The following is a 21844-nucleotide window of genomic DNA, read 5'->3' on the forward strand; positions in this document are numbered from 1 at the left end:
TTCCTTTAATAACATGCATTAGTATGTTTTATAATTGTTCAACTCCATTACCTGCATGGCAATCGGTCCATGCGAGCACTCGTGAATGTAGATGTAACTAGAAATCGGGTAGATAATGCTATGGTAACGCAACTCATGCATATATAAATGTGCCACGTATATCTAGAGGTATGCCATATCTATTGTGCCAAAAAAAAAATTACAAGTTCACATAATATAGGTAGCTGCATGCATTCCTCATACATTGTAACCCTCTCGCCCAGGGCCTGAACATGACAGCTTGTCGCCTTATGGATGGGCTGTAAACAGCGGCGTCTTCTAGTCGGTCGGTCAGGCTACACCAAAGAGGCTACACTGGATCCATCCCGGAATGCGGAAAAAGTGCACAGCCTAGCCAGCGCCAGCCAGCACCATCCAGGTACTCTAGGTCCTGACTCAGGAGCTACCGGTAGCTCGAGCACGCACTGGCACCGCCGGACACGCGGAGCATTGCTCTCCCTCTCTCTCCTCTGTGATGTGTAAGCTCGCTCTCGAATAACAGAACTGCAATGCAATGAATGCTGTGAAGTACAAGTGAATCGATCAGGTGCTGTTACACAGTGTCAGTGTTGCAATACTAACCCGTTAGTTGTCTGAAAATACCGAGCACGATAGTTTCTTCGAGTAATACTAGTGTAAAAAGATGCCTGGCCGTGCAGAACCCACTGGTTCTGATCATGGAGCTCCATATTCTGAATCTGATCCTGGTGGCTCATCTGCCCGTTTTTTGGCATCGGGAAGTAGCGACCATGGCGGTGTGCTTCCATGTAGCGACAGCGTGGGGCAGGGAGTACAGGTAGAAGGAGCAGCTGGTGGGGCAGCAGGAGAGCTAGAGGCTTCTCGCATGTTTTCCGCACAAGGCAATACCACCACAGCTGCAGTCGCAAGAAAAATGGTAAAAACTGGCATGGACGACTGCAATGTCTCAGTTGACATGTCAACAGACGATACATCATCGTGCGGATGGTGTGGTATTCGGCCTGCATTTCTCAAGGTACATCACCACACAAACACTAGGCAAATCTAACGTTAGAATTTTAGCTTTAGCGACTGCAGAATATATATTGCATAACATGATGTGTATGGGGGGGGGTGGAGGGGCGGGGGTGGTGCAGCATAGGACGCTGGGGGTGGGGGTTGGGGCCAAGTCAGTGTGATTTGACTACTGAGGCTGTAGAGGTGGTGGGTCTTTCGGGGGGGGGGGGGGGTGTTTCACAAAGAATTAAAGTCGAACTTAAATGGCATTATCACGAAAAATAGGTCCCCACTTCATTCACCACCATTCATTTCGTCATAGCTTTTAGCGGGGACTTCTTTCAACCTCCATACACTTTGCACATACCAGGTGGACGATGCACACGCAGAAGGAGAGGGGATCGATATCATGATTTGGCCACTTTAGATTTTAAGATTGACTTACTATAGTATATATTGTGTGTGTCTTCAATGTTGCTCAACTTTCTAATGAAAATGAATATTTTTACATTTCATGTAGCCATTGAAAATACAAGATGGGATAACATTAAAAACAATGAAATTATTCTGTTAACATTAATGATAATTTTAAGTGCATGATAATTAAGCTAGTGAAATTGAACAGGAAAACAAGTGGCATACCATAACTTTTAGTCATTAAATTAAGTTAGACTTCGATCGTAAAACATCCCCCAGTAAAGTGATAAAATTAATTTTGCATAGGTGCCTACCGGCTGGCAGTAGACCCTCGTGTATTTTACATCAGTACATGTTGACTCTGGAGAGTCTAGATCTAGATGTACAATTGTATAGGCTTAGTACTAAATATGGATATTGATAGCTAAAGTGGGTGGAGCCCAAGTGTGTATTGATTTTAGATAAAATGTTAATTGATAGACAAAAATTGAGTATAGAGGCAAAAATAGCCCAGCTAACGCATGTAGTGATACTCAGACGATAACGAAACAGGTTTTTTCCTTCTGAACGACCAACGTCACAAAACTCTAAAGCTCTGAAAGAAGGGAGCATTCACCGAAATGAGAAAAAATGCAAAATGACAGAATTCAAGAACAAAAGATTGGATTTTCATCAAATGTGCAGGATGCACATGTGTTCATAATGAAGTACCGGTAAGAAAATAAAATAAAATTTGTGTCAAAGGTTATGGGGGTCATAAAGAACATAAAATTTTAAGCTACCGTACCACTTGTAACTCTTCTACTTACTCGATGGACGGTCAGATTTTTCAGATTGTTCATAGTACCAGAACCAATTTAATTAAAGTGAGAGAAAAAATAAATTTGGGGGTCAAAGGTCATAGTGGTCATTAAGTAAAGAAGTTTAATCTCCCAATAACCTTGGAACCGTACAGATGATTGGATTTTCACCAAACTTTTAGGGTATGAGGGTCTGATCCAAAAATCAAGGGACCACGATGGGACAGAGTTTGATAGAGTTTTTTGCTCCCAAAAAGAAATGTTAACATGACAGAACCCATAGAAAGCAGTCCTATATATGTATCAAACTTACATTGGGGCATGAAAGTGCACTATAGACTATTAAAGGCAGACATTTGTTTCGTGGATCCACGGCAACATATTTTACTGGCGCGACAGGAGAGAATGAAAAAATCACTGGTTTTTGTAAAGAAGATTAAAAGGAGAATTATATCAAAGTTGATGAGCCAGACTTGCCATGCCATTTGGTGTTTCTTTGAGGCACTACTATTGCCTACATTACTTCAACTAAAAATCCATACCGTATCTGGCAACTTTAATTAATGTTCCTCAAAAGTGTTGAACGATATGCGCCATGTACAAAACCGATGGGAAATTCTCAACATTGACTAATTTTCATCAAAATGTGTTCATATCTTTGGCAAACACAATTTTATTTATAACATTTTAGTGTAGAGTAAGATGTAAGCTACCGGTACTGAGAAATGATGGAAAATTTCACCAAAAATTATTACTATTATAATCGAAGATTTTCATCACACCAAAATCCTACACTTTTGGTATATAGGTGTACTGTAGTTATCTTTGATTATATTCTTTTAGAGGAACATTTTTTTTTTTTTTTTTTAATGAGTGAAAATGAGACTCATAAATTCCACATCATTTGCACAAGCTTTAAATTCTGCCTTCAAGATTTGAATGACTGTGCTGTAAAGTCTAAATTTTCAGCAGCAACTGCAATGCCACTCAGAGTAGTGACAAAGTAGTTATGGTATGTCAAAGTAATTTTGTGATAATATTGGCAATTGTGGATATTTTTTTCCAATTTTCATCCTCAATTTGAGCATCATATATTAATTGTTTATCAAAGAAATGTTATTTTGCTTATTCATAGAGAGAAGAATTTTGAATTGCCAATTTCCCATGTGTAATTATAGCATCATGGGGATGTTCAAAATTAATGTTTCAATAATGAAAATGGAAGCAATTTTCCAAGATGTGGATGCTTTATATCCCTCTTTTCTCATAAACTTATTTGTGGTAATTTTTCTTCCCTATTTCTCAGACATGGTAAGAATATGCATGGTGATATATCAATCTCAATTAAAAAAAAAAAAAAATACAGTTAGAACACCTGGACAAGAGACTCCTATGTAATGCAGTATTTGTCTACCAGTCGAGTAGACTGCACATGTATGCATTTATAACATACAATTATTTTTTTAAAGTCTAATGGAAATTGCCTTGTTTGCAATAAGTTGGTGAATTACATCATGGACAAATAGGAAACAAAAAACAAACATAGATCTTAGTACATTACTCCAAACAGTGAAAGGCCATTCATGTACAGTTGTATAATGAATGCTACAAATTGGCAGAACATTGGCAGTATTGGTTGAGATGATCGAGGATTGAGCTTTTACACATATGTATACCTTTTGTGAGACACCGGTACCGGTACTAAGAAACCACTAAATGAAATAGTACAGAGCATACAATTCCCAACGAATTTTCATAAAATAAACTTTGAATCCCTTTTAGAATTACATGCTCTGTCATATTTGATTTCAGGTTTCTCATTATCTCACAAAAACAGATGAACCTGAAGCCCATCTCGACCAAAACTATACCATCCCTTTAACTTGGTCAACTTCAATAGTCAATCAGACCATGGGGGGGGGGGGGGGTAGAGATACTAATGTAAGAATTGAAGGGAAGATGAAGGATCCATATATACCCCTTGAACATTTACAATAGTTACTCTTTTCACAAGTTTGCAAAATACATGTAGTCTTTTCATTTCGTTCAAGTTAGGAACACTCTTTTTCCAGACCATTATGATATAAAAATTCTGTCCCGTCGCACCTATCATTATCAACATAAGTGCATTCCATCCTGTCAAGCCAACCATTATGTAAAGTCCGTCCCATTATGCGACAGGACGGAAATTAAATGTTGAAGCATTATAATTTTCTTATGAATAGAGAATTATTTCATTTAGTGTCATGGATATAGAGCCACACTAATTCATTGATACATTAAATGGAATGTGAGTGACCAAACTCAAGTCTTATAATTTCATGTCAAAGTACTGAAAAACATGTGTTTTTTTTTAATAAAATGTTGACCCAAAATTTAACAGCAATGAGAAAAACAAATGCCAGATTTGAAAGGGTAATCCATAATGAAACTTGATATTTCACCTATATTATTCTTTTGTAATTTTTGTGCAAATTACTTGAAAATGTAAATGCCTTCCCGTCGCGCAAAGAGGGTGCCTTCCCGTTTTACTGATACTTAATAATCGAAAAGTCTGATGTCAGATATATTACATGTGCTTTTCTGAAAACTGCAGATTCTCAGCTTTCATATGATATATAACATGAAATACAAGTGTCAATATGAAAATTTAGGCCAAGTGAACACTATTTTGGGATCAGACCCATGTTCATAATGAAGTAATTCAAAGAATGAAAATTTGATTTTGGGTAATAAGGTCAAGAGTCATAGGGGTCATATAAAAGACATGAAACTAGCTTAATCTCCTGATAACTCAAAAGTGGATGATAATTTTTCACCATGTATCTATATTGTGTGGATGTCCCTGTACCTCTATGTTTGTGTTGAAGATGTAATGCCTACAAAATTGTGATACTTTTATCATGGCTGCTTGGGGAGGTCTGCTCTCTCGGAGTGCTCCTATTTGTGTTTAAACTTGTGGAAGGAATGTTTGTTTCAAAATGAATTATTTCACTTGTATGCATGTAGTTTTATAGTTTTTACCTGCCGAGGACGGGCTGATTTTGCTACCACAGACATTTCCCACAGACAACTTCCCGAGTATACTCGGGACTCGTCTTCAACGGGTTTAGAAAAAAGCAGTGCTCAGGTAAATTCAAAAACAAAACCCCCCAGAATAAGGGTTGCAGCAAAGCATGAATGATCACAGAATGAAGGTGAGAGGAGTCAAGGAAATCAAATATTAACAAACTTCCATCATTAATGTATTTTTTTTAAACTTCCAGCCATGTAGCAACATCACTGGCTACCTAGCTGTCGTCTCACTCACCGGCCTTCTTCATTACCTGATTCCATTTGGGCTCATCTTTGCTGTCCTCACAACTCTTGAAAAGCGTTTCCACCTGTCCAGCACTGAGAGTGGCAGCATTGCCAGTGCCTACCAGTTTTCTGCAATGTTCTTCACTGTCTTCATAGGCTACATAGCAGAGAAAGGACATAAACCTGTTTGGGTTGGCATTGGCTCTCTTGTCCTTGCAGCTGGGGCAGTAGTGTTCTCCTTGCCTCATTTCCTAGCAGAACCATATTATGTGACACCCCTTAACCAATCAGAAGTGAATGACTCGGTTTGTCCGTCTGTGTACTCAGGACAGATTGACCGCTGTGGTACAGACAACCCAACCAGTAAGTTGAGAAAACAGCATCAATGCAGAACCAAATTGCAAAGTGTTAATACATTTGATAATTCCGTGGACCTCCAACTTGGTGTATGTACTGTACAGCAAGATATTTTCGCAGCATGAAATTTTCACGAATTGGAGCCAATGGCCTTTTCTGCGACATGAAATTTTCACGAGTTGCCTGTACCATTCAATGCATATAGTGAAGACAAAAACTTTCGCTCGCATTTTAATTTTGTGAATCTTGGCTCCCGAAATTCTTGAAATTAAAATGCATGTGAACATTCCTCTTTTTACAGTATTACATGTACTCCCTCATTGGTCCACTTTGTCATGTTACAAAGCTGCTGTATTGTTGTTCTCATAACTGATTTATTACCACAGTTACCATGCACTGCCATTTTGCTGTGGAGAATTCTTTCAATTTTAACAATAATTGATTCAATGGAGGTGCTAAGGTCAGAAAGCAGGTAGGTGTTAGGTTTTGCTGTGCAGAGAGGGGGAAGATGAATGTGTCGGGGGGAGGGGGGGGGGGGGGGAGTGTCCTTTCTGACAGCAAGGAGCCTTAAAAGCTACCAGTCATGGGATCTAGTGCAAACTGTTTTCGTATTTTTACGTGCATCTTCTAATTTTAATAATATAAAGTGTATTGTCCAAAAATTTGACTTTCTTGATGGTGGGAAATTTGTGTATTTGTCTTGTTTGTTTGTTTATTTATTTATTTATTTATTTATTTATTTATTTATTTATTTATTTATTCATTCATTTTTGAGAGAGAGAGAGAGAGAGAGAGAAAGAGGCCGGAGAAAAAGCTTGTCAGGCATGTGAGCATGAGAAAGACCCCTGAGATGATGAGCATAGTTGCCTAACAGCAGTATATTGCTGAACAAGAGAAACATAGTCAGGAGCAATGACATGAACTGGACAAAAGGAAACATGAGCAAGAATATTTTTAAAAGAATCCTTGATTCTATGGGCTACGGATGTATTGATTGAAGCACAGAGGAATTTATAATTATTATTTAAATACAGCAGAGCTCTGTATTTTCATGTTTTTGAAGGCATGAAAGCTGATTATGAGGCAACTGTAAGAAATTACATGTAACATCACCACAATGTAGTCCAGCTACAAGGGCATGAATAATATTAACATGTTTGTTGGCAGTATACTGATTCAAGTTTTCTGGACATTCGTATCTAAAATAATTGAGTTTTACACCATTTTAACTCTTTTTTTTTTTTTATGTGCCGTGTTCCCATGCCCGACTCAGTCAACAGTGTGCCAACTTCGCATATTCTGCTCAAACGCACAGACTCAGCAAAACCGATCGATATATCACCAAATGCCACAGAACATGAAATCGTTTCTTGTGATTCTGTTCCTCTCATATTTAGCTTACATTTTATGTGGTAATTGACTAACAATCGGTGTTCCCTGCTTGATTTGTGTGTAAATTCTAAATCTCTGCCACTGTTTTGTGCCCAAAAGTCGGGCCTTTACAGTACCGGGTAATGTAGATACTGATCATTTGAAAGAAAATTGATCATAGATTTGACATGCAATTTATATCAAAGCACATCTTGGCATTTTCTCTACAACGCTGTACACTACATGTCTAGCTCAACAGAAATTTGTTAAAAGTTACATAGATTTGAAAAACAAAATGTTTTCTCAAAGCATGACAACGTTGGTGTCTCAGAATAATGTGGCATTCGGGGGGTTTCTACCATGGCACATAAAGAGTTAAAGCTCAGAATCTGCTCTTTCATATCTGCGATCAACTAAATATCCATATCTGGCGACTTTTTGTTGATTTTGTGATGCAGGGTCACATATAAGGCCATCCCACAGAATAAGGAACGGCACATGCCAGACAAAATCTCTGCTTCAGATATCCCACAAGATGCCCCTATTGGGCCAAAAGGCCATGTACTATATGTACAGTTGAATAGTCAAAGTACCATTCGAATCCAGTTGTATATGTTCAGTCTTACCTAGCAAAGTAAGAAAAAAAAAATGTAAATCCTATTTCTGCAGTTTGGGATATGGAGTCACCCAGGGCAGAAGCAACCCCTCACCCTACTGCAGCCACCCCGACCCCCACCCCCACCCCCCCCCCCAAAAAAAAAGAAGAAAATGACGATATCATGAATCTGGACTACATGCACAGGTACACCCTGCTTACATTTTGGATTCTTTTGTGTCTTCTACTCTGTTTACTTGCCCAAGGTGGGAAAAACTCTCCCAACCTGTTGAAAATGTGCAAGCGAGTGAAGCAAGTGATATTGAACACTCAGAAAAGCATTATAAATACATTTTCACACAACAGAAAAGCCAATGCATTTGCATCAGGACTAGCCCTGGTGCACATTATGCTAACAATCAGGATTTAATTTTATCCACAACCTACAGAAAATTAATACAGTTTCCATGCTGGTGATATCTAAAAAGGAAGTCTTACCCGCAAGCCTAGTTTACTTAGAAAGGATTCCATACTAATTGTGAACATCCAGAAATTTGCATTATATTGGACAGCAGGGGCATGAATCTGTTTTCAGAATTGGAGTCAGACAGAGGGAACTTGAGGGAAGGATATGTCTGACTCAGCAGGGGAGGGTGTTAGAGGGGGATATCCCGTCCCACATTAGGTACATTTTGATATGTATCGAACATGTGTTTATAAGCATGGTATTTAAAAGACATATTGCAAAGGCATTTAATAAGAAATTATTAGGGATAGCAGTTTAGATTTTAAGTCATTCCAAGTCTATTGCAGGGATTGCATTTTGATTGTGAGCATTTTTTAAATGTCAGCCTGTTACACAGATATTTTATATCTCCTGTAAAATGCTTGTAAAAAGAATTGTGTCATTTTTTACCATTGTACGGTACTTCAAAGGAGAAGACGCAGAAGATGGAGTGAGATCCTACTACTGGCTTTTCATCTTAGCCCAGATCATGCTGGGCTTTGCTGGAGCACCTGTGTTTACTCTCGGAGTAACCTACCTTGATGAAAATCTCAAGCCAAAAAACTTTGGACTCTACCTAGGTCAGTATAACCCAATGTGTCATGTTGCCTGCATAGTGGCTAACTGTAAGCAAACCATTTCACTGTTATAACCTTTGATGGTTCCCATTTTTTAATTTTTTTTTAACCCGATGAGGACGAGTCCCGAGTATACTCGGGCAGGTGTCTATGGGAAATGCGTGTTGTAGCAAAATCAGTCCGTCCTCAACGGGTTAAAGAAAATTGAATGTAAACATTTAGCGCAGAATTATTTTATGTTTACATTCACACAGCAGCACATACATGTATTGCCAAGAGTTTTTTCATAGAGAGAATGCATAATTTGAAACATTGTATGATAATGATACATGTACATCTCAAGTCATGATTCAAATTATGCATTTTGCCAAGTGAATGCAAACTGGAATTGCGGAGGATTATTTGAATAAAAATTCCAGTCCCGTTTCAAATGACAGTCCAGAGGTGTTTTGCAATCAGGATTTGCCGAAACAGTCATGTGATGAACGGATCAACCTCCAGATCGTGTTTTGAGGGCAGAGCTTACAGTGACCTTTCCACCACTTCTGCAAAAAAACTGCATTCCTCAAATGCTCACATTGTAGTCACAGGGCATGTGACTTACCGACTCAAGAGTGATTGATGGGAACTAGGGGAAAAAGCCACACCTCCTGTCCTCTTAATCACAATCATAATTGTAATTTAGTATTACAATTACATTTCTTGACTTGTGTGAAGACAGCCTCGACACAGTCAGCCTTTCCAAATTATGATTTCAGTTTGATACTGCAGGAGAATACATAACTTTCACGGCAAGATTTGACTAATTTCATATCAAAGACTACATTGTATATTGCCTTGCACAGAAAAGTACCTGTTTGCTGTCTTTACCTAGTATTGACTTCACTCTGTGGACATTGAACATCAGTATTTGAACAGTTAAAGGGAAAAAAAGAAAATAATAGGAAGCTGCATTTTTGTTAGGTTGTGCAGTTGTTTGGTTTTATTTTTTTCAGGTATCTACAATGCCTTTCTTAATGCTGGGCCAGCTCTTGGATTCTTCATTGGTGCCATGTCCCTCTCTGTTTTTACAGATTTGTCGATAGACAAAGACGGGTGAGAAGGCATTTTTTGTACCGGTATTCATTGTGCATGTTGTAGAGTATCAAATTATGCTGTTAATTGTCAAATGCAGTACCTATGCCAAACTTTGGTTGAAGAAGGAATCTAGGAATCAAAGTTTGTAGAGCAAAAATGGCCTTCATGCATAGTTGTAAAAGATGCACTTTATGAGAATGTTTGTTAATTTCTTAATGATGTAGTTTTGGCAGAAATAGGTAAAAGGTGTAAAAGGTATCTAGGTGTTCTAGCAACTGTAGTTTGGTTTTGTGTGTGTGTCGGGGGGGGGGGGGGGGGGAGCTGGCTCTGTCCAAGGGGTAGTGCTTGTTGTTTGGTTCAGTAGCAATGCTCAATCATCTCCTCCCCCGACCCCCTCCCCCACACACACACCAAGGTTTTACGGTATGTATTTTCCAAAAAGAAGATTTCAAAGATTTTAACTGATATATTATGACTCCGTAAATGGCAGATCCCAAATGATTGTTAGGCTGTGATATAGCACTTCAAATGTTAAAGCAATGATATGTTTGCTTGGTTTCTATTTCATTAGTCTGCTAATCACACCAGACAATCCACTGTGGATAGGGGCGTGGTGGCTTGGTTTCCTAGTGGCAGCCGTAGTTGTGACCATCCTGGCAGTCATCATTATGGGATTCCCTAAGACACAACCAGGTGAGACTAAACAAGCAGGCTTTATTCATTTCTGGTTCTCACTGTTTTTCCTTGGCCCCTGTCCTGTCATGCCTGTACATTACAGTTTTATACTAAGGTATATCAGAATTTTGTTGGTCCACACCAAATCAGTTTTCATATCCTGGTGATGGCTGTCACTTAATTATACCCAAATATAGGCCTACAAGTGGATTGAGCAGGGGGATAACAAAACAAGGGCATAATGTACTTTTTGTCTAACCCATTGAGGACAGGTTGATTTTGCTATAAACACGCATTACCCACAGACATCTTCCCGAGTATACCCAGGACTAGGTCTTCAGCAGGTTAAAAAGTAAAATTTTATGGAATTCTCTTTATATCATTTTCCATACATCATGATGTTTACAGATCCCAAATTAGAAAATCTTATATAAGCCTGCAAATGTACTAAGTAAACTTATACATTTAGTTAAAATTTTAGCAGACCCAGGGGTGACCTCGTTAGGTCTGGCCTCAAATTGGTAGCCAGTTTTTACATTTTGATCTTTATTTTGAAAATGTGTGATCAAATTTCCCAAAAACTTTGCATGTACAGTCAACCTCGGATACCTCGACGTCGGATAAGCCGAATATCGCTTACCTCGGGTGCAAAATGAAAGTCCCGATTGTTCCTATGGAGCTTCCGTGTATTAAAATTCGCGTAGCTCGAAGAAAATAACTCGAAGTTCGTTTACCTCGAAGTGAAATCTAATGTCCCGATCTTAATTAACTTATTGTTTTTCCCAGCATATTGCTCGAATCGAAATTGCAACATCACTCAGCATCTCCGATTAAGCGCGCGTGGACAGCTGAGACATGTCACAAATCTTTTCACACTCGACTGTAAATATTCTTAACAATCGCGCGCCCAAAGAAATACCCGGTAGGCCTACACAGCTAACAAGAAAAACCCCCAACACCTACCTACTACACACGTACACGATTATGCACATAGCACCCGTGCCAATGGAGGAGTGCTTACGTTAACACTACGCTCTTTTCTTTAACCACTGTGTTCTGATTTTTGATGGCGATACCGAGTAGTCATACCGTGCGCGTAGATTTCTTAACCGTCGTGGCGCACCTGCTTAGGTGTTGACGGTCCACTGTTCTAACATCAATCTCCTGCGTAGTGCCTATATTTTGACTTTTTTTTGGCCTTTCACGAAGTTTGTTTCATTCATTTATTCTTCCCCGAGAACGCAAGCTCTGAATTTTTTTTTTTTTTTCCAGCAATGCGATTATGAAAATAGTGTGGTATATGATCTGGAAGTATAGGCTGAGCATGATAAAGAATGGAATAGACAGGGCTCCACACTGACTTTATTGGGTCACCAATGTCATTGATTTTTATTTTTTGGTGATCGAGAGTAAAATCTGCTGACTAAAAAAACAAAAAAAAAAAAAAAAAACCCGAGGAAAACATTAGAAAAACTAAATCGGCCCTACTAAACATAGAAAAATTAATATTAAGCATTATTGAAGTGAGACAGATGCCCATGTCTTAAACAAATGAACAGAAAATTCAATCATCTTATTCTGTGTTTTAAGATTTAGCAATTAGGCGTAGAGATTACTATAAAAGTTGATGCTTATACTAGGAGCTTAAAACTTACGTTTGAAATGAGAAAGCATTTGCTGACATTTGTTAGCATTCGAAAGTTACCGTTATCATTTTATTGTAAAAGCAATCATCCAACATATATTAGTATGTATTGTTAGCACCTTACGGAGCCGAATATAACCGTTAATCATTTTTAAATGTAAAAGCAAGCAACCGACATTCATTTTAGCATCTTAGCGGAGCTGAATGCTATCCTTATCCATTTCCAAACGTGAAAGCAAACATCCGCTATATGTTTTAGCATCTAACTGAGTGGGTTAATACCGTTAATCATTTCCAAATGTAAAAGCAACAATCTGTTATTTATCCTTGCATAGTAGGGAGCAGAATATTACGGTTATTCATTTCAGACATCCGACATTTATTTTATTATCGTATCCGGAGCCGAAAGGTACTGCTGTCCACTTCCGAGAGTGAAATGAATCATCTGACAATTATTTTATCATTGTACGGAGCCGAATGTTACTGTTTTTCATTTTTGAACGTCAAGGCAGACATCAGACATTTATTTTACCATCAAACGTAGCTGAATTACCATTATTAATTTCGAAATGTAATAGCAAATATCCAATATTCTTTTAACAACGTATGGGGCAGAATGTTACCGCCATTCATTTCCAAACATGCCAAACGTAAAAGCAATCATTCGACATGTATTTTTGATAACTTGCGGAGCTGAATGGTATTGCCATTTACTTTCAAACGTAAAAGCAAACATACGGCATTTATCTTATCATCGTACGGAGTTTGATGTTATTGTTATTCATTTCAGAACATTAAAGCAAATATTCGACATTTATTTTACCATCTTCCGGAGCTAAATGTTATTGCAATTTACATGTACTTTCAAATGTAAAAACAAACATCCAGCATTTATTTTATCATCGTTAGGAGTTGAATATTATTGTTACTCATTTACGAACGTCAAAGCAAACATCAAACATTAATTTTACCATTGAACGCACTTGAATGTTGCTGTTATTCATTTCGAAATTTAAAAGCAAACATTAGAAAGTTATTTTAGCATCGTATGGAGCAGAATATTACTGCTATTCACTTCCGAACATAAAAGCGATCATCTGACATCTATTTTAGCATCTTCCGGAGCCGAATGCTATTGCTATTTCCTTTCGAAAGTATAAGGAAACACCCGACATTTATCAAACCATCGTATGGAGTTGAATATTAGTTTTTCATTTCCGAACGTCAAAGCAAATATTCGACATTTATTCCAGCGTCTTCCGGAGCCCAATGTTATCCTTCATTTTCGAACGCAAAATCAAATATCTGACATTTCAATTAGTTTTAGCACCATGCGGAGCTGAGTCTTATCGTTATTCATTTCCAAAAGTATTGGCAAACATCCGACATTTATTTTAGTATCATACCGAGTCGAATATTACCGTTATTCATTTCCAAAATTAAAAGCAAACATCTGACATTTATTTTAGCATCTTACGTAGCCGATTATTACCGCTCTTCATTTTCAAAAGTAAAGGCAAACATTCGATTTTTTTTTTTTAGTGGCGCGATCGGGCCACCAAAATCTTTATTTCTGAAATTTTAATTTCAATTCCGATTTTCATTCAATTCATTCATATAAAAGTCGGTTCAATTCCAATTGACAAGCATGCAAACAATCAGTAGGCACTACAACAGATACTATGTTGAACAACGATAAACTTCGGATAAGTCGAAGAAAATTTGACGTACGCGTACCTCGAAATTCGCGTACCTCGAACCATTTTCTTCAGTCCCGACGAATTCGAGGTATCCGAGTTTGACTGTATTATCACTGGTATGATAGTAGAATTATATAGATGGATACCATGCCCCCTGGAGGTCCCCAAAGCCTTCCATGTTTGCTATGTTTTCCTTAGGTAATATTCTGTAAGAATGCATGGAAGGCGAGCTTGTGATTCTCTGATGAGCTAGACCCACTGAGTCCATTGTTTCATGGAAGTGCTGTTTTCTCAGATCAGAGTCCATAGGGTCATCATGGGCACGCACTTGTTCCAGTTCTGTTTAGTAGATGGCTAGGCTACCTGTTCATATGATATATTAAAGTGGATTATCTGAAAGATATTTTAGGTACCTGGGTATAGACTTGCAGTCCACCTGTCGGCAATAGTTGATCATAGATTTATTGAAATGACTGGAAAGGCAAAAAAAAAAAATCCAAATTAGATGTCAATATAGCTAAAGAACATCGTCTCCCTTTTGGACAGCAATATTGTAATAAAATAATTTTTTAAAGTAATTTTTCAAAGCATGAATTCCGCATGATCTGGAGGCAAATTTCAGCTAGGTGTTTTTCTATTAACAGAATCGGGTATTGGTAATATTGATGACAGGTACTTGTGTATTGTTCCGTATTATTTTTGTAGATTTTTACTCACTGAATCTATCTTGCTCAGAACTAAGTACGCAGACAATGTTATCTGTGTAGACTTGTGCTTTTGTGCCTCAGTCTCTTCTCTTGAACAGTCAACTCGTGCTAGAACTACGTGTAGAAAGTAACGGAACCCTACTCGTAAATCAAACATTTAAACTGACATCACATAGGCCTACATGGAATATAGACCTAGATCTAGGTGAATGTTTCAGTTTCAGTTTTTAGTTTCACTACATTTCACTACATTTCCTTGAACAAAAAAAAAATCACATTATTTGCATAACAAACATAAAAGAATTGTAGATTGAGCAAACTCTCTCAATTTTTCAGCATTTAACCTGAAATTTCATACATGTGACTGCTTTAATAGCGATGTAGAAGTGCCAAACCTCATCTTTTGTCAATGTCAAAAAATGTGTTGCCATAGTAGCAGCATTTTTAAAGAAAATATATTATTGCAAGTGGATTTTGCTCACTACCTTAGATTTTCAGCATTCGAATTGAGTTTTGGCAAATGTACCAGAGATTGATTGAGCAAAGCACATCTTTAATCAATGTTGAACAATGCATTTTCTATGGTAACATATTTTTCAATAAAGAACATACTAAATTACAAGTACCAGTATTAAGGAATGAGCTTACACCCTCAGGTTTAGGTGGGGGTATTAATCACTTTCATTGATACATGTAGTTCTAGTTTTTAGGATTTTTTTTCAGAGCAAAATTAATCCTTTGTTGACCATGTTGAATGTTAGCCTTTTTGAAATATATATACATGTATAAAAAAAAGAAGTAATAGCTGTTAATTGAGACATGATGGAACCTGCCTGCATGCATTATTCTTGAAGCATAATTGTTAAAAAGGAAGGTTATAAGTATGCTATCCAAGGAATGTAACAAGTTTAAGTGGGGCTGCCGCTCACAAGATGAATATCACTTTCATCTTCCTCAAAATACATAGTCACGTTTAAAATAGATAGGTAGTAATCAGTCTTAGATGCAGGGGTTACCATAGACTGTGATGTTGTGTATTGTTTGTCGTTACAGGAAATAAGAAGTTAGCGAACACGCGCAGATCAGAGACACAGAAAGGAAGTGAATACAACAAGCGATCTGGATTTAGGAAAAATCTGCTTGATTTTCCCCGTGCAGTATGCAAAATCATCAGCAATCCTCCTTTCATGGGCATCTGCTTTGCCATGGCATCAGAGTGGTTTGTCATAGCAGGAATGGCAGTCTTCATTCCCAAGTTCTTAGAGGCCCAGTTCAACATGAGTTCCAGTGAAGTAGCAAGAATTATTGGTAAGTCATCTGTTACAATGTTATGACAAAAAAAAAAAAAAAAAAAAAATCCCAGAAATTTCTTGATTTTTAATGGTTTTTTTTTTTTCTTTGTTTAGAATTAATTTTGAATATTTAGATGAAATGATCATAATATTAGTGCCAGGCTCCGGTTTGGACAATTTCCTGAACACACTCAAATCACAACACAGAGCAGCGCACAATTTGTGACCCGCTACAACAAAAGGATCCGAAAGTCGGGGAAGGACAATTTTCTGAAAATGGCATGACATTATTCCCTTACTCGTCTACTTTAATTTCATATATAGCACAACTCATAAAAGTAATCGGTTGTGGAGATGTCGATGATTTTATTAGCGCATGTCAAGTAGTTGAGGAAATCAGAGTTTCGAGAAAAACGCCTTCAAAGTTTTCCTTCTGACGCTATCATGATCAAGGGGAGGCGAGACAGTTTTCACCGCTTGACAATAGAAGGCATGCTCTTAGCGACCTCCGCGATGTTCATTCAAGCTTATCGCCAGCAGTCTATGCACGACCTATCAGTAATAAAGATGCCACGCACTGACCAATAAGATCACTCCCTCGTTGCTAGGGGCAGAGTCTAGCTGCGGTGCTAAATACAAATCTTCAGACTCGTTTCTGTTACGTTGAAAGTCGGAAAATCATGGCCCAGAAAAATGCTGATTTCTTCCTTTCCTTTGATCATTTAGCTTCGAAATTTCGGCAGATAATAGACAAAACATTAGGCTACAAAATTATGCCAAAAACAGAAATCCGATTGTTTTGACCGATTTTGATGATGCGACTTCAAACTTGATTTTCTCGGCTCGACCGTTTGCGACTATAGGATCCTTTTGTTGTAGCGGGTCACATTTGATCTTGTGGCTAACCTAACTTATAGTCAGTTTTAATGGTCACTTTGCTTTGAATGGACATATCTGTCCTTCAAATCATAAGGAATGAATAGTCATGTAATGAATTATCCTCAATAAACATTTTAGTGTATTCAAACAAAATGTTGACTGGTCATCCAATATATAATGTAAATGGTTGTGTAAGTTTGAGTGAGTTTCGTAGATTTCCATTATTGTACAGACCAATCAGGGAAAATGAAAAGAGGAAAAGGCAAAGCTGTGTCATGTGATGTCAGGTTGAGTTTTAGATGAAGAAGCATGAGTAAAGTACTTACTGTTAAAGTGGACATTTTTGAACATTTTGCGCTTCCAGATGCCTAGCGCAAAAATAAAAGCACACAAATATTTTTGCATGCAGTACTTTCCTGTAGTTAATGTCCTGATTCTTCGGAATTAAAAACACACAAAATTTGTCAAACCAGCTGAGCGCAAAAAATTACTCCCGCAAAAATATCCCCTTGTACAGTATATGATAGGTCGGACGGATGGGATGGGTATGTACTGGTATGTGTGTGTACATGTGAATATATGCATCTAGAGGGGTGATGGGCACAAGAGGGAAGGACATACTATGTAATTCTAAAAGAAGTTCAAATTAAATATTCTACATTAGTGACTGAGCACTGTTATCCATAGATAAAAACTGAACTTTGTCTACAAATTATTAAAGTGATTAGTCTATAATGTCATAATTTGAAACATTTTTATGCATTTATGTGTCAGTCAATCAAATGGTCCATTCAAAGATATTAAGCATGAATAATATTTCATGAAATTGCAAATAAGAGTTTAAGCCTGCCCCAGTTATTACAATTTCCAACCTCACAGAAGAGATTTGTACATCATAAGTGAGGAGAATACCATTCTCCTTTCTATTTAAAAATCCCTACCAAAACTCATCAAACACGCCTGATACTTGTGACATCATTAAATGGAGTCAGCAAGCAAAAGCAGACTAAATCCTACAATGCATGGGTACAAAGGTGTAACTGTTTTTCCTTGGTGAGCATTTTATTATTTGATATTTACCTGTTAGTGGGACAAATGCCATACCAATGCAAAGTGAATCTAACACTTTTCCGTGTCATTTGAATGATCTGCTTTAACCCTATTCTAACTGGGCTATTTGAGACCAAGTTTTTACTGGGGGGGGGTCAATTTGACCCCCCCTTCAGATCTCGGCCGCCGATCGCGCGATCACCGCAAAATTTTGCCTGAACATAGAGCCGGATGTCAACTACAAGATTACATGGTCATACAATAGAAACATTTTGATTTCATATTTTTTAATAAATTAATTATGCAAATTAACGCATGAAATCATATTTTCACCTATAACTCCATCAAAAAGACTGAAGGATTTTTAAATTTTTGTGTCAGAGTTCCTCAAGACACATCAAACAATTTTCTAGTAAAAAAATAGTGCAATCAAAATCATTTTCTTTTGTTTTTTATTGTTTTGTTAATTTCTTATGTATTTTATTGTTTTTTCGATCTTTTGTTTTCTATTGTTTTTTTGCCAAAATTTGTTGGAGGCACTTTTTCAAGCTTATCTACATTAGAATTGATTTATTTCAATGGTTAAAAGTTGAAATAATCTAATTTATATCAATTAAACAAAAAAACACAGTTTGCATTGGATTTGCACACGAAATCATGAATTCGAGCGTTTTTCGGGTTGACATGCATATGCAAAACATTGCATAACTTCAGAACGGTGTACCCAGACATCGCAAATTTGGTATCAAAATATGCGGGAGACTCGAATGAAAAAAGTCATGAAACGACGCGGCAAAATCTTTGCGCGTTGCGGAATCATAGCGCGAAACGTCGAGGGGGGGGGTCAATTTGACCCCCCCCCCCCCAGTTAGAATAGGGTTAAAAACAACAGTAATGACAATCTTTCAAACACTTTGGCAAAAGTCATTGTCAGCTTTCGCTTGGCCTTGCTATTAAAGTACTGTTTAAAGGGACATTCGAGACGATTTTCATAATTTCACATCATGTAGTACATAAATCGACAACTCCATGTATAGATTTGTGGAATTTTTTGTGGTTCTTGAGCAGAGAAACAATACTTTGAAAAACCTTAAACAAATTACACTGAACAAGGATGATGACATAGGAGGTTCACATATTTCAGAAATGTAGCAGTGTAATTCCATTACAATACCACTTGCTTGCGAGTTCACCTGTGTATAATCTATGCATGCCTTCTTCTTTTGTTCTGCTTCCTTGAGCCCCAACTCATGCGTTCTTATGGTGACTCAGCCATGATATTATCCTTGTTCATTGCAATTTGTTCTAAATTTTGAAAATATTCTTATTCTTCATCCCAATTATCACAAATTCTGAAACTCTGTACTCAGTATAACTAATTTATAGTGTACAAATGTAAAAATCTGAAAATCATCCAGAGGTCTCCTTTATTAAGTTATGCATTCAGCCATGCTGCTGCGCAGGGTGGTTTGCTGTTCATTTTTATACATTCACCATTGTTAGACAGGCTTTTCAAACTCGAAAATGCGATGGCCCTTGCATTCTAAAATCTTAAATTATACCATTCCAGTGATGGTTTCTAAGCTGGGCACTAGTAAAATAACATTCTGTGCCACCTTTTGTTTCGAAGAATATCACAATTAGGGTAATTCAACCTCTTCTAATTTAACCTCTTCTTCAGTAGCAATGAATGCACTTATGACTTGTGTTTTAGCTGTGACACATCGTCTGCTTCTGTGAGATTGGCCCACTTTGTGACTTGTGTAAAACCTTCACCGAATTTTCCTGAATCCATCTGAAATGCTTGCATTACCACAGACATCGTATAAATTTTTTCTTTGCTCTTGTTGCATGTCCCGTTGTGGAATGAGCAAAAGTCTTACATTTTGTCCTTTTCAAGATTCTAGCATAAACACAGCATATGAATTTGTGCCAAATGGTAATTTTCTATGAATGGTCACTTTAAGTCATCTTTTCATGAATATGTGTGTATCCTGTCTGTCTAGGTGTCATGTCCATCACTGCTCAGCTCAGTGGTGCACTGGGAAGTGGTCTTATCATCAATAGACTGGACCTCAGGTTTAAAGGGCTGCTGAAGCTGTGTCTAGTGTGTGTATCCATTTCCATCCTTGCAGCACTGGCCTTCACCATGCATTGCCCTATGGTTCCCTTCTCTGGGGTCACTCATGGAAAATCTGTCAAGTATGTTTTCTCTCTCTGATCCCCATATCTTCATAATTCTCTTTTGTCATAAATGGGTGCATATATCAAGCCCCAAGTGTGAAAGAAGGTGACTTAAGTTATTCAAATTAGTTGGTCAGGTGACTGGACATTATATTTTGGGGTTGTCCACCATTCACCCAAGCTTCAGTTTGGATGATGTAAGAAAAACCCTGGGATGGATCTCCAAAAAATTTGGCACATGAAGTGAAGATGCACTGATAACGTGTGTCATCTGCGGACATTCTACGAGCATATTATGGGTGTTTCACTGGTAAAGAACGGTGTCGATACAGCCAACATCCGTGTAGCTGGTCAGTTCTGTGGGCATGGGAGTGAGCTACACCTATATGAGCAAATTGCATGCATACTGAGAAGATTCAGTTACTGCTTTCTGCTGATTAGTTGAGGGTTGGCTGCGGCCAAGGTAGTGACATTCTATGAGGACCTCTGCCATATAAATAGTCCTACAGAGGGATCCCTTCACTGAGTTGTTAGCCCTCATGTGCCTGACACGTAGGTCACATGGAGTACACCTAATTAGAAGATGAATAGCACACATCCAGCAGACTTAGACACATATGAAACTTGCCAAAATCCTTGTCTGCCCACAGAAATTATCCTGCTTGCTGGAAAATCCCTACACACAACAAACCCACATAGCTTGCCCAGAAAGATGTGACAGGGCCTAAACTTGGCTGTGGGTAAATAGGACTTGCATGCGCACCTCCTGGCAAGTATGGGTGAGATATATGCAAGGGTCTGTCATGTGTGGGCCATCTGCAGGAACCTCAGGTAGTAAAAATTGTTCCCAGCATAAGTCACACACAAGCCTTGCTCAGAAAGGTGTGACAGGGCCTTTGGTTTGTTAGTGCTGACATGGAAAGTGAAAGGCGAGACCATGCAAATATGATTTTCCATGCTGAGGAAGATTGCTTGTGGTCAGTTTCTATTTTTTATTAATTTTTTTTTTAAGAGATATACGTAGCTTCATGGTGAAGAGATAGCTTCATGGTGAAGCAAGGTAATTTGCAATGTATTTATGGAATAAGTAGTGGCTGATATTGAAAAGCAATCATTTATAAGGAGAGCCTCTACAGTCCTGTGCAAACTGCACTCATCCCCATGAACCAAATATTCTGTGTTGATTGATATACTTTAATGTCTTTCTCTTGTGTCAATCTCCACACCTAGGTCAATGTATTCTCAGGGGGAAGACATGTTTTCCCTCCCCTGCAACTCTCACTGTGTCTGTAGTTCCAAGCCTTTTGAGCCTGTCTGTGGGAGTGATGGTGTGATGTACTACTCCCCCTGCCATGCAGGCTGTACAGAGGAAGCCTCAGAAGACAGTCCATGGGTGAGACAGCAGTATTACCAGTCAGTCAGTTATATCCCTTCTTTATTATGGTTTGTTTGTCTCATTTGATAGACCTTGCAGAACACTGCAGAGATAGGAATCTTGCTGTAAGCTTATTTGCTCATTTGCTTTCTGAAGAGGTAATTGTCATCAAAAGATCAGGTATAGTCTTTAGGTTATTGTGGAAAGCTGTAAAAGGGACACATAGATTTTAACCCTTTGAGGACGGTTTGATTTTGCTACAACACGCATTTCCCATAGACCACTGCCCGAGTATACTCGGGACTCATCCTCAATGGGTCAAA

General features: G+C 38.0%; 1 protein-coding gene across 1 annotated transcript in view; it reads left to right on the forward strand.

Annotated features, from left to right (window-relative positions):
- Positions 1–682: 682 nt before the first annotated feature.
- The window catches only part of LOC140239588 (solute carrier organic anion transporter family member 4A1-like), a 28769-nt gene continuing 7607 nt past the window's right edge, over positions 683–21844 (forward strand). Inside the window, exons 1-8 of the mRNA XM_072319419.1 lie at positions 683–1033; positions 5498–5894; positions 8791–8940; positions 9933–10032; positions 10586–10707; positions 15795–16049; positions 19969–20164; positions 21377–21539. Coding sequence (XP_072175520.1) covers positions 683–1033; positions 5498–5894; positions 8791–8940; positions 9933–10032; positions 10586–10707; positions 15795–16049; positions 19969–20164; positions 21377–21539 — 1734 coding nt within the window. The remainder of the gene's footprint in view (positions 1034–5497; positions 5895–8790; positions 8941–9932; positions 10033–10585; positions 10708–15794; positions 16050–19968; positions 20165–21376; positions 21540–21844) is intronic.

Source organism: Diadema setosum, chromosome 16, assembly GCF_964275005.1.
Source record: "Diadema setosum chromosome 16, eeDiaSeto1, whole genome shotgun sequence".
Taxonomy (NCBI): Eukaryota; Metazoa; Echinodermata; class Echinoidea; order Diadematoida; family Diadematidae; genus Diadema; species Diadema setosum.